Genomic DNA, 14,013 nt, shown 5'->3' on the forward strand with positions numbered 1-14,013 from the left:
AAATTAGAATTATACTATGATCTCATATCTGAACAAATCATCAATAATGCATTAACATTGCTTCAGTGCAAATGTGTGGTCATCGAATTTTGTCCCATACATTTCTTAGTTGTTGCAACTACAATCCGCCGCTTACTGAATTCTGATTGAGAGTGGTCCATGATGCACTAAATCAATTGAGGGTGAACACTTTGTAGATGCTACATGGAAAGTTTATTTTTCACAGCTTTCTATGAGCAGAGCAAAGGACCTTCTTGAACTCCTCACTGAACTTGTTCTGGGATACTGCATAGATGACTACGTTGTTGCAGGAGTTGAGTTTTTGAAACAAGTTCGTTGTCTCTTGCAGGACGTAGGTTAAGTCTTTGAAATTCTCATTGTTGAAGTATGCATCACCCTTAATACGCAAGTACAAGAAATGTCCAACTTCGGTGGCCCACAACAGCAGGAAACTGATTGAAATGGCAAAGAGCAGGATGATGGATGTCTTACGGTATTCCATCTCTGGATCACTGCCATTTTCAGCCCTCACAAGTTTCGTACGGAGTTTGCTGGCTGTGATGATGTGTTTTACGGTCAGGACATTGAGTAGCAGGATGAGGAGAAATGGGAGAAAGGGAGTTAAGACGTGATTCATCCAGTCATAGGCCTGCCAGATTGGTAACGTATAAAATATAGACTTTATACCACAGAACCAGGCGAACCCATCCAGGATGTAGAAGGGTCTGTAGATGATGTACAAAGGGAAATTTTTAACACAACTTAGGATGCAGATCATTCCTATGATGAGCAACGCCATTTTCTCGGTGCAGTATCTGATCTTCAGACTCTGCAAGCAAATGAACACAAAACGGTCGATGGTGAAGGCTGCAGTTAGCCAGACGGAGCCATCCCGGCTGCAGCGGACCAGAATTGTAGTCAGTCTGCATATGGGGGTGGTGGACAGAACACTGTCGCTAAAGTAAATGCGGCTGATTCGGTTGAGTATGCATCCGTTGACAATAACAAGGAAATCTGTCATCGCTATGGCCATCAAATAGTAGTTGATGCACCTGGAGAGTCCGCACCGCCCTCGGAACAGAATTGCAATTGCCACCAAGTTGGCTGTGATGGACAAAAAAGTTAAATAGTTTGTTGAAATACCAAGTATAAAGAATGGCATTACCTAGATGACAACAAGTGGACCGCAAGGAACACATACTGCCTCCACCTATCTGACACTGAAACCATTGTGATCCACGACAGTGGCACGTCCAGACGCGGGCTAACCAACGTTCATAGGTCATTGTGAGTAGAATAATCATAATTATCCACAACTGACATCTTAAACATTGGGTATTAGGCCTCTGCTAACTTACAACTTAACACCACAGTTGGCAATTTATTCTCTTCAGTAAATAATTTCATTGTTCACTTTCGTTTTGCTACTCGTGACCATTCAGTTTCCCATTATTATCTGAGATGTCAATTTTTCTCCAATTATACCCTCTTGTATAATTATGGTATTTAACATTCCAGATGTGACGTTAATGCCTCAATTATCGAAATTGAATTCCCTTCTTCAAAGCGCCCTTTCTCCCTGCTTCTGTATATCACTCCTCATATCCAAACTGAGAGTCATCAAGTCATAGAGATGTACAGCATGGAAACTGAACCTTCAGTCCAACCCGTCCATGCTGACTAGCTATCCACAATTTCGTAAAAACTTCCGGCACCCGGCCCATATCCCTCCAAACCATTCCTATTCATATGCTCATCCAAATGCCTTTTAAGTGTTGCTATTGTACCAGCCTCCGCCACTTCCTCTGACAGCTCATTCCATACATATACCGTCGTCTGTGTGAAAAAGCTGCCCCTTAGGTGTCGGTTATAACTTTCCCCTCTTACCCTAAACCTATGCCATCGACTTCAGGACTCCGCGAACACAGAGAAATTATTTTGTCCATTTATCCGATCCATGTCTCTCATAATTTTGCAAACTTGTATAAGGTCACCCCTCAGACTCTGACGTCCTGGCGAAAACAGTCCCAAACTCTTCAGTTTCTCCCTATAGCTCAGATCCTCGAACCCTGACAACATCCTTGTAAATATTTTCTGAACCCTTTCAAGTTAACCAACTTCTTAATCTTCTCCAGTTTCTCTTTGTGTAAACCCTGTTTACGAAACATCCTGTTCAATTCCACAACATTCATATTGTAGTATCTGCAAACTAAAGCAACTCCATGTGCAGATGTATGAGCAGGAGCTGAAAGAAATCCGTCAACTCGACAGTAAATAGATAGCTTACCGATGAATAACTATCACAACTTTGCAAGATGAATGCCAAATACAAACAAAAAGCCAAAATCCTTAATGAAACAAAATAAATTTTATTTTTATTGACCTCTGCAAAAAGGATCAAATATTAATTAGTTACACTATTCAAGGAAGTTGATCCTTTGCAGCTTACGTAATTAACTGCTCAATGAGATAGGATTGCAGACTTGTACTTAAATCCCTACACACAATTGTTGATTTCATTACATCCAACACAATGTGTAACCTGCAGAAATTTTTCGGCAAGAGATTCAGCCATTCCACCGCACCTTTCAACAACTTTATGGCTGATCTTCTATATCAGCATGAATGTATTAAGATCAGTGCGGGAAAATGCACTTTTCCCACCGGGCTAAACTGCCAGCACATATGTCATTACATTTCTAGAATCTATTTTAGATTAAAGTTAAATTTAATTCTGAATAATACAACATATTACTGTTCAGGAAATGCTATTCATGAATTCATATTTGCACAATCTATTAACAGCAATGTGTTATATAAATCATTGAATATAATCATGCGTTGTTCAATGATATAAGTTCAAATAATGCACTAAAACTCTCCTTAATGCCGCAAAACATGCACTAAGCTGCAATAACCAAAATGGCAATATATTTATCTGGTTTATATCCCTTATATTTCCAGAGGGATGAACCTTAGAAAAATGGGCAAAGGAAAAAATAGAACTTTAGTGAAGATTTCCAAATAACTAAGTACTTTCTTTGCAATTCATTTCTTACCTGGCATTCCAACAACGGCAACAATGGGATAGGTAATGGCATAGAAGAGCCCTTTCACTGGTCCATGCATGACCGTTCGGAAGTATTACACTTCTCGAAGCTGCGCTGTTTAATGTTGTCAAAAATTCAAAGTTCCCTTCATTTATTTTATCTGACAGTCTCCAGGGGAGCACTTAAACCGCATCATGCTGTCAATTTTAGATCAATTAACAAACAAAAAAATAACATTGTTTTACATTTGAAGCATTGACAATGGAAGGGTTCTAATATATTTATTTCAGTGGCTCTCTTTCACCAATCTCACTCTGAGTATGCTCACCGAAGTGGCTGATAGCAGATAACGACGAGAGGCAGTAATTCGAATACAATCTCTTCTCATTATTTCAGCCAGGTTCCTCATGTTATCGGCACCTAAAAGGTCAGATTAAGTCGTGTATTTATTTGATTGCTGACGTTACCTTATTGTTTAGATTTAAAGTTAAACAGTTGGAAACAACTTAGTAAAGCAAGATGATTGTTCTAATATAACAAAATGAGATCACCACAGCATTGTATAGTGAGGGCAGCAAAGTGGTAATTATGAAATCCAGAAACCACTGCTGAGGCAAAAGCATGATAATGTTTGGAACGAGACAGCTCAGAAGTAGATGTTTGGACCAAACGATACATGATGCGAATTACTTCATTTGGCCCACTCAGTCTGCTTCGCCATTAGATCTTCCTGATGTGTTTCACAACTTGGTCCTCCTGCTTTGTCCATTAAATGTTGATCCCCAATCTAATTCGTCGCATTGATGTTTGTAACTGAGGGACAATTAGCCTGTGCAGCCTGCTATGGAAATATGTTCCACATGTTCACTGACCAGAAGCAAAAGGTAAATGTTGTTCAGTCATTTCTTAAGTTTCTTCCCTTCACGCCGAAACTCTGCCAATGGGTCACTGTTCCTCCTAAGAGCGAAAATGTTTTCTTCAAATCCACCCACTTCAGACTTCTCAGAATTTTGTAAATTTCAATGAGCTTTCCCTTCACCCCACTAAATTTCTTGATGTACTTACTCAACCACTCCTCAAATGACAAACATTTCATTCCCGGGATCAATATTGCAATTGCCTTCTGAATCCACCCACTAAACAAAGACAGCATATCCTTCCCAATTATAGAGAGCAAAACTGCTCATATGTTTCCAAATATATTGTGACCAGAGCCTTATACAATCTGAGCAGTGTATTCCTGTTCTTGTAAACGAGCTCTTTGAAAATGAATGTCCAAATCGTGTTTGCCTCCGTAACACAGACCTGAACTTGGATGTTAAAGTTAGATAATCGTGAAGTAGAAATCTTAAGTCCATTTACACTTCACGATTCCAAAGCCTGTCCCAGTTGACGAAATCGTCTGAACATCTATTCCTTCTTGGAAAGTGCACAAGTCCATGTTTTCCTAAGTGTTTTACATCCATCAATTCTTTACATTTTATCCTAGCCTGTCCAAGTGTACTTCAGCCTCCCTGCTTCCCCAAAATTTCCTGTTATTCCAAGAATGAATGTGCAATCTGCAAACTGAGCAGCAAGACTGTTGGTGGTGTGTTCAGATCATCAAGATTCAATTTGCAAAGTTGGAGTTCTGACCCTGACACTGTGGAATTCCACTACTCACTGATAGCCATTCTGAACTGAGATCCATTTTCACCAGTCTCTGACTTCTGCCATTCAGTCAATCCAGATCCTTGTACCATTGGGTTTTTTTTATTAATTTGACAGACTTCTGTGTGGTCCATTGACTCAAAAAAGTTTGTGAACACTGTCTCTCCTTTGTCTAATTTGGTTGCTATGACGTCAAAGTTTTTCAACAGATTTGTCAGGCATGATCTTCCCTTGACAAAACCATTCTCTCTCAAACCCTATTTTACAACACACTTCCCAGTTATCTGCAATCTCACATTTCACAACTGACTTTATAATCTTACAGGGGACGACGCAGGCTAACCAAACACCAATTTCCCATCTTCTGCCCTACTCCCTTCCTGAACAGGGATGTGATGCCAGAAATTTTCCTGGACACTGGTACCACCCGAATTCATTGTTTGCCACAAGGTCAACAATAGTATCTCGAATATCTCGACAGTTATGTCTATCAGAATCTTGGATTGGATCACATCTGTCCAGCTGATTTATCGACATTCAGAACTTTCAGTTTCCCGAACACCTTCATCTTAGTGATGTTCATTGCACTCATCACTGTGCCCTGACTCTGGTTATTTTCTGGTATGCTACCTTTCCACCATGGAGGCTGAAGAAAAATACTGATTCAGGTCCTTCACCGTTTCTTGTTCATAACACTACTCTTCTCGTGTCATTTTCCAATGGTCCAATGTCTACTTTAAACTTTCCCTTACCTTGGATATATGTCAAAAATAAAGATAATGAAATCTTCTTTCATATTACTAGATCGCTTACCATTTTACATCTTTCTGCTTTTTTTCTTTTTTAATGTATATTTGAGTGCCTCATGTGAGTTAATGTCACCGGCCCGCTCGTGAACTCTGGTGCAAAATCTTTCCATGCAACTCTCAGTACATTGTGGACTGTAAATAGTTTGATAATCTGATTGACTTTCTATAATATGCACATGCAGCAGGGGTGCACGTTTTAAATTAAATAATTATGCTCCAGTGCAGATTCAATCAGGTGACATTGAGGATGATAGTATTTTGTATATGTACAGGTTTGTCCAGGACGGAGGTGAGAAGAATGAAAACGTTCTGAAAGAAAAGTATAAAAACCAAGGCAGGTATAAACCGACTAGATCCGGGAAGAAGGTTCCCCATGATTGGAGAAAATAGAACAGTGCTTCGAATTTCAGAATATGCGGTCTGCCATTTCAGTGTAAAGTTAAGATATTTTCAGACATTCTGAACTTATCTAACACATCAGGCTGTCATATGCAGTTCACTGGTATCTTTAAAAACGTAACCCATACATGCATTTTCTGAAAAAATACCCAACTAAATTCAGCAAGATGTTTGGAACGAATGTTGAATTATGGAGTTGATATGCAAGATCAGGCATGATCATAATGAATGGCTGAGAATGCTCGACGTGTCTGTGGACTATGGCAACCTCGAGTTTCCATGTTTCTTTGCTCGAACATAACACATTAGTGTCTTCTGACATCACTTGCTGAAGGATTAGCATTTCGAATGTCAATAATAGTACACCCATGGAAACACCAGCACTCGCAAATTCGTCGACACGTTTCTTCTGCGATGGAACTGCATCACCAATCCTTCACTCAAACTACTCAAACACCCTTCCAATCAATCTCGTTGGTGCTCATACATAGGAATGACAGTTGTGATCGAAAAATGTGAGCTTAGAACCCTCTTCTTCTGGTGCACATATTGAAAAAAAAATGTTGGTGGACTCCACACGTTGTGAATAATAAACAAAAAGAAGGCTAGTTTTCTGAATTTATTTGGCCATAGAATGTTGCAAATTTTCGGCCGGGATTCTACTTAAATGATAAACAGGAGAGAAGGTGAAATGTCCTGCTGAGGTTCTATTGCGTATGTTCTGTTTGTAACTTATTCTACGCCTGGGAAAGAATTTAATGACGTTTAATTTGATTTGATTAGGTGAACCAGGCGGTTCCATATTCCCCAGAAAAATAAGGAATAATGAGCCGATATCAAAACATTTTTAATTGTGCATTGGATGATTGAGGTGTGATGCTGCTGTCCCTTTAACAAAGTCAATTTTCCTTTTTTTTTCTCAAGAGAGTTCGTAAAGGCAGAGGTGCCAATATATGCAAACCTATAATGGCAGAAGAGTAGCCAGTTCTCCCAGTTCACATTCTTGTCCAGTTTGGTTGAGTTCTGGCAGAGAAGCTGCTGCAATACATTGAAAGAAGGTTCCATGTTTCTGCAGATGATTTTTGGCTAAATGTTCTCCATAAAGCTTCGACTAATTGTAAGGAATTGTGTTTAATTCATCTTTTATCAAAATGTATATTTATACTACGAGAATTGGTAAAAAATCGTTGGCAAAGTTCATCCATCGAGTCTGCTGGGTTTTCTGTTAGTTAGGTTATTCTAATTTACATTTGCATTCTTTTTTCGTGTTTTAGCTATAGTTTTTAAATAAATTCTGTTTTGCTTGGGGCCGAGTGGTCGGCTCAACTGTAGCAAATAAAGAAATGGAACAATCACTTCACATCTGTTTTTGAAACGAAAATCAACTTGCAAGAAAGTGAGTACGGCAGATGGAGATCGGAGTCGAAATGTGTTTTGCTGGAAAGCATAACCGGTCAGACAACATCAGAGGACCAGGAGAATCGATATTGTGGCCAAATGCACTTTCTTCCTGATGGATGGCACTTTTTAAAAGGTCTTGTGCTTAAATGCCGATTGTTCTGTTTCTCCGATGCTGATACCGATTGGCTAAACTTTTCCCAGTTTCACACATTTCGAGAAAAAAAACTTAAAATACAGAACATAGAGCATAGAACAGCAGAGCACAGGAAAGGCCCTTCATCCCAAGGTGCTGTGCCCCAAATTTAATTTCATCTAAGGTCAAGCTTACTACACACCGCTCAATTTATTACCGTTCATGTGCTTGTTCAGCAGTCGATTAAATGTTCCTCGTGTCTCTGACTGTCCTACGACTGCTGGCAACGCATTTCAACAACCCATCAATATCTGCGTAAACAACCTACCTCTGACATCTCCCTTATACCTTCCTTCAATCAATTTAAAATTATGACCTCTCGTGACAGGCATTTCAGCACTGGAGAAAAATCTCTGTCTCTCCCCTCTATCTATCCATTCCACTGCTTGTACAATTCAATCAAGTCACCTCTCTTCTTTCTTCGCTGCAGTGTGAAAAGCCCGAGGTCACTCACTGTCAATTCGTCAGACGAGCCGTCCAAACCAAACAATATCCTCGTAAATTTCCTCTTCACCCTCTCTAAATCATTTAACTCTTTCCGATAATGAGGCCGTCATAACTGGGCACAATATTCCAAGAGTGGTCTGACCAGATTATAGAGCTGCAGCAAAAGCTCATGGCTATTATACTCAATCACCCTGCTAATGAAAGGAAAAGAAATGTCTTCTTACCGATGCCATCAACTTGAATGAAACGTTTGAGAAATCTAAGTACATGGACCCCAAGTTACGGCTGTTCCTGCGCACTGCCAAGAATCCTGCCTTTAACGCTGTATTCAAAATTCAAATTCGATCTTCCTCAATGAATGACTTGGCATCAATACAGATTGAATTTCAACTGCCGCAACTCACCCCAACTCTGTATCGTGTCCATGTCATTTTGTAGCCTGGAAAAACCCTCATCAATATCTCTAATCCCACTGACCTTTGTGTCATCGGCAGCACAAGAAGAGATTCCAGCAGGAGTCCACTGGTCACCGGCCTGCAGGTGGAATACTTTCCATCCACTACCACGACCAGTGACCTACCAACACACACTTTCACTTCTTTATTCAAATCACTGATGAAAACAACAAAGAGCAGAATCCCAAGAACAGATCCCACCAAGACACAACTGGTCACCGACCTGCAGGTGGAATACTTTCCATCCACTGCCACTCACAGACTTTTTTCAGATAGTCAATTCTGTATCCAAGCAGCCACATTTCCCTATATCCCATAACTCCTTACTTTCTGAATGATAATTAGGCTCCGGGCTATCTTCGTACATTTTTATATGTCTCTGGCCATAAGGTTTTGCGGGCTGTTTTCTTGGCCGATTGGATAATTCCAATTCGGCTTTAGTGTTGTTGGACTGAAAGGCGGCGATTGAATCGTGATGGGTGTTTTGTTTGGGTGTCGAATAAAGTTGATATAAACAGTGCTTGGTGTACTAATGGCTCTTTCTTCAAACAGTAGTTTTCTGGGGGGAGGAAGCGATTTTGAATCGTTCTGCAAGATGTGAACAAAGTAAAGCTGCTTGATTTGGGAAACCAGCTGGAGTTGATGTTGTCTTCATTCTAAGAAATGAAAGATAATTACAACAATAGCTCGGCAGTTAAACTTGCTGGAAACACCTTCACAATCTTTGAAAATGGCTTGAATCGAATTGCAGATATGGCGGTTTGAACATGAAAATGAAACTAAACAGTGTGGAGTGCGATTAAAGGCAAACGGAAAAATGGAAAAAACATCGCTCTCGCAGAACAAAAAAAAAGTGAAATAATCACTTTAGTAAAACAAAAAAAAGAAAAGGAGGGTTACGCGCCAGCAGAGCAAATGGAGAAAGAGAAATGAGAAAGATAGAAGCAAAGAGAAGAAAGTGGAGAAAAAGAGCAAAGGAAAAGAGGAAGAGAGTGAGAGAGGAAAGGGCCAACGTGAGAGAGTTGAGCTTCCAAAATAGGAGATTCGACGGGAAAGTTGGCTTCAAAAAATAAGTGAGGATTACTGAGGAAGGTCGTGACGATGAGCAAAACCATCACAGCCAAAGACCAGATAGCGATCCTTATAAATATATTCAAACAATGCATAATTTACTTCGAAAGGTATTGAAGCCATTTTCATGTCATTTTAGAATGTGGCTAAGCAAAGGACGAGGCCAATGAACATACTGGTTTGGTTGTTCCATAAAGAGATGGTACATCCACCTCATGAGGTATTTGCGTTCCTAACAGAAGATGTATCTCAGGATTATGAAGAAGTGAAGAAAGCCGAATGAAGTGCTTATGAGCTTGGCCCCGAAGCGGAGACACAAATTTTCAGAAATTCAAAGCAGGACACTGGTCAAACACATACTGAGCTTGAAAGGATTATACATGTCATTTCCTGGATCTGCTGCTCCCGATTCGTTCTCCTCCACATTGGGGAGACAGGACGTCTACCTTGCAGACCGCTTCTAGATGCCCTACTCCACTCTTGCAGTTATACATCATCACCTTATCTCTCTAACGTCAACCCTGCCTCAGGTGAGGGCCGCACTCTCTCAGAACTGCAAAGGATCTCTGCTGTTTCACGTCAACAGAAGAATTCTTACCCGCACGGTTTTATCTCTAACATGTCAGACATCAAAAACTGCAAGTACAATAATTTTTCATGTAAACGCCATGATATTTGGGATTCCTTGATATTTTCAGAAGCTTTCCACAGCCTCCAGAACTGCTCGACTTCCATCAGCCATCTGGCCCCTTCAGCCACCAACTTGGTGACGAACTATCACGTCACTTCAGTCCCCGCTTAACGACAGCCCACAGCCACGGATGAACATGCCACCTCTGCGACCAATAGTCAGACACTCACTGTCGCCACCACTACAAGATCACCCGCTGCCGCAACCGCTGCAAGATCCACTGCCGCTGAAATCAAAGTGAGACCGACCCAGAACATTACCTCTGTATCCATTGTTGCTGCGGCTGCAGTCTCTTCCGAACCACTAAAATAACTACAAAACGAATTATGACACTCCTGCCTCCGTAGCTGCCGGGGTCACAAGCATTTCTGTCCCTACAGATGCCACTCACCTGAACACCGCCAATAACAAGCGATCTGCAGATGCCAAAGTCACCACTTCTGCCCTTGACGCCCTGGGTGAGCCGCACTTCCGTAACAAGCGCCAAACCGGTGCCTCTATTATCACACCCACTCCAGTTGAAGTCTCTATCCCCACTCCCAGTTCCAGCCCGACGCCTAGTCCTAGCTCCCAGTCCTGCTGTATTTTCACCTTCCCCCCCAAGACCTGCCCTTACTGAGGACGAACGATCATTCCTCAGCAAAGACCATTCTTTCATCCCCATCTAGTTCCAGATCCCTAAATTCAAAGTGCTTTGAGACATCAAGCAGTTCTTCTGCCGTCCTTGTCTCGATGCTTACGTTTTAAAATAAAACTCCCGACCATCTTTCAAGGACTCCTTCTTTCACTTCCAACATACCCATCCACCTCGATACTCTGTGCTGGTCTTTTCGCTGCCCTCAGTTTCTTTGTTTCCAACTTCCGTTGGGACACTAACTGCCTCAATCTGTCCACCCACCTCAATAACTCCAACCTCTCATCCTCACAATGTGCTCCCCTCCACTCACTCAGCACGAGCTCCAACCTCACCATAAAACCGACGAACAAGGGGGCACAGTGACAGTTTGCCGCACTAATCTCGACACAGCTGAAGACAGGTGCCAAATCAAAAACAATCCTTCCTACTGCTCCCTCGGCCCCGACCTCATCTGCAGTCAACAATCCATCATCTTCCAGACCGTACACAACCTCATCACATCAGGGCATCTCCCATGCACAGGTTCCAATCTCATCGTTCAGAAACCCCGCACTGCCGGATTCTACCTTCGACCAAACTTCCATAAGTCGCACTGCCCAAGCTGATCCATCATTTCGGCCTGCTCCTACCTCACGGAACTCGTCACCATATGTTCCACTCCATTGATGACTGCATTGGCGCCACCTCATGTTCCACCGATGAGGTTGAACAGTTCATCAACTTCACCAACACATTTGACCCCGACCTTAAGTTCACCCAGATCATCTCAGACACCTCATTCCCATTTCTGGACCTCACCAATTTTATCAACGGTGACTGACTCAATACTGCCATCTGGTGTGCAGAGAGGGGGCGGGTGTGTAAGGGTTTGGGGGCTGGGTGAGGAGCAGTGGTAGACAGAGGTAGGGGGTTTTAGGGATGGTGGGCAGTGTTGAATGTGTCTGGGGCGGGGGCCGGCGGTGATGGATGTGGTTTGGGCTCTTGGTGGTGTCGCACGTGTTTGGGGCTTTGGGGGCGGAGACGTTGTTGCACGGGTTTGGGGAGAGGGTGGGGCTTCACACGCTGTGTGCTGCTGATAGATCCCGGAACGGTAAGCAGTCTTTAATAACTCCGAGCCCCAGAGGAAAGGTATTTGTTCGATTAACTGAATGATTGATTAACTGAACGAAATAGTGCCAGCCCATTATGTTCAGATAATCAAGGTTACCCTGTTTTCCAGTCATCACTTCTCGAGAGATATGTCATAGCATCTCTGAACTGGTTAAAGTGTATTATAGCTAGACATGTGGATGAACACAGTTACTGGATTTTCCATTGACCTGGTTTCCCCTTCATAACAATGGACTCATCTGAATATTCATAGCAAACCTGGTGATAATCATAATTCTATCTTGAGGACGATGTGGTCTCTCTCTTTTCATCACCTATTATCTCTTGGCGATAGCAGTAACCGATTTCCTCGTCATCATCAGTGCTGTCAGCCTTAATCAGATTGGAGATATCTACTTCAGGTACAGTCTCCCGTCAACCACTCCCGTGTACAAGCTCAGCGTTGTGGTGGTATGTGTGACACGAGATGGTTCCGTGTGAATGACAGTGGCCTTCACTATCGACCGTTTTGTGGCCATCTGCTGTAACAGACGTAAGTCCAAATACAGACAGAGAAAACTGCATTGCTGGTCATAGCCATTGTTTACAACTTGAGCTTTGTCAAGAATATCCCATTCTACTTCACTGACAAATTCTTGTACATTTTTGATGCAATGTCATCGCTCTGTGCGATCAAGCCAACTTATTACAATTCCCCAGTTTGGAAGGCCCACGACTGGTTGGATCACATCTTGACGCCCTTTGTTTCGTTCCTCCGAATTCTGCTGCTCAATGCTCTCACTGCCAGACACATCCTAACAGCCAGCAGAGCTCGCAAGAGCCTCCGTGACACTGAGACACACGGAGAGCAGGAAATAATCAACCGCAAGAAGTCATTCATCCTGCTATTTGCCAATTCACTTAGTTTCCTCCTCCTGTGGGTAAACCTATGTGGCTCATTTTCTCGATGTTAGGATTCCTGGTGAGGCGTTTTTCATCGGCCAGGATTTCAATGACACAGACTGCATTCTTCAAAGACTGCCAACATGCTCCACTTACTCAATTCCTGCAACAACGTATTCATCTACGCTGTCGCCCAGAGCAAGTTCTGTGAGGATGTCAAGAAGGTGTTGGGTGTGCACTCACTACCCTCAACAGTTTCATTAAATGGTGGAAGCTGTAAAGCTACCTCATGTACCTTATTCTACTGTATCAGTGTGGATCACTTTGTGGAACATTCCCTGCCAAACCAGAAATTCCGACATTCTGCTTGGATCACACAGAAGATTTCATGTCAGTACTTAAATGACTTGATTGAGGACAACAAGGAAACGTTTTAACATTTTCTTTGTGCTCTTAAACGTGGTGTTCGAATGAATGCTCGATTGCACACTGAAAGGCAACTTTCGAACGTGTATTTAACAAAAAATGGAACACAGTAGCATTGCAAAATAAACAAGAGCATGTATTGATCTAGTACACTTTCAGAGACCCAGTTAAATGGTCATAACTTTTCATCCTTCCGCTATGTTGTATAGTAACAGGAATCTAACCTGTGCCTTACAATGTCTGAAGCACTTTTCCATGAAATATTGTGTGCAATATTAGCAATGCAGGCCCGAAACCGCTCTGGGTCGCTAATGAACATTTATAATAGAATAGAACATCCTTTATTTTGACGTTGTACTCAACGTAAAGTCGAGTCAAATATTTGTACCATTGCCATACATCGGCATCATTCACATTATCTTAGAATAAAATAGATAAAAGTAACTTAAAGGAGAAAGTGAGGACTGCAGATGCTGGAGATCAGAGGTGAAATTGTGTTGCTGGAAAAGCGCAGCAGGTCTGGCAGCATCCAAGGAACAGGAGAATCGACGTAACTTAAAGGCAATCCAAGGTTTTCTTCTACACTGCTGCAGCATACCACTGCCACAGTCCCACTCCAGGCTTCACAGTCAAACCTATGCCGCCAGCAGTGGTCCACTTCCTGGACAAACGAGAATCCTGCTGTAAGTTTCACAGACCTTCGGGCCAACTTTCAGACTGCAATCCGCCTCAAGACTCCGTTGGCTCCTTGGAATCTATTGATTTAGAGCTGTCTTTATCAGATAATTTTGA

General features: G+C 42.1%; 1 protein-coding gene across 1 annotated transcript; it reads right to left on the minus strand.

Annotated features, from left to right (window-relative positions):
* Positions 1-220: 220 nt before the first annotated feature.
* LOC140459815 (galanin receptor 2a-like) lies at positions 221-3,129 on the minus strand. The gene is made up of 2 exons (XM_072554348.1): positions 3,060-3,129; positions 221-1,104 (listed from the first exon to the last, which is right to left on the minus strand). The coding sequence occupies exons 1-2, from the start codon at positions 3,127-3,129 to the stop codon at positions 221-223; spliced, it is 954 nt and encodes a 317-aa protein (XP_072410449.1).
* Positions 3,130-14,013: the final 10,884 nt, after the last annotated feature.

This window comes from Chiloscyllium punctatum, chromosome 35 (assembly GCF_047496795.1).
Source record: "Chiloscyllium punctatum isolate Juve2018m chromosome 35, sChiPun1.3, whole genome shotgun sequence".
Taxonomy (NCBI): Eukaryota; Metazoa; Chordata; class Chondrichthyes; order Orectolobiformes; family Hemiscylliidae; genus Chiloscyllium; species Chiloscyllium punctatum.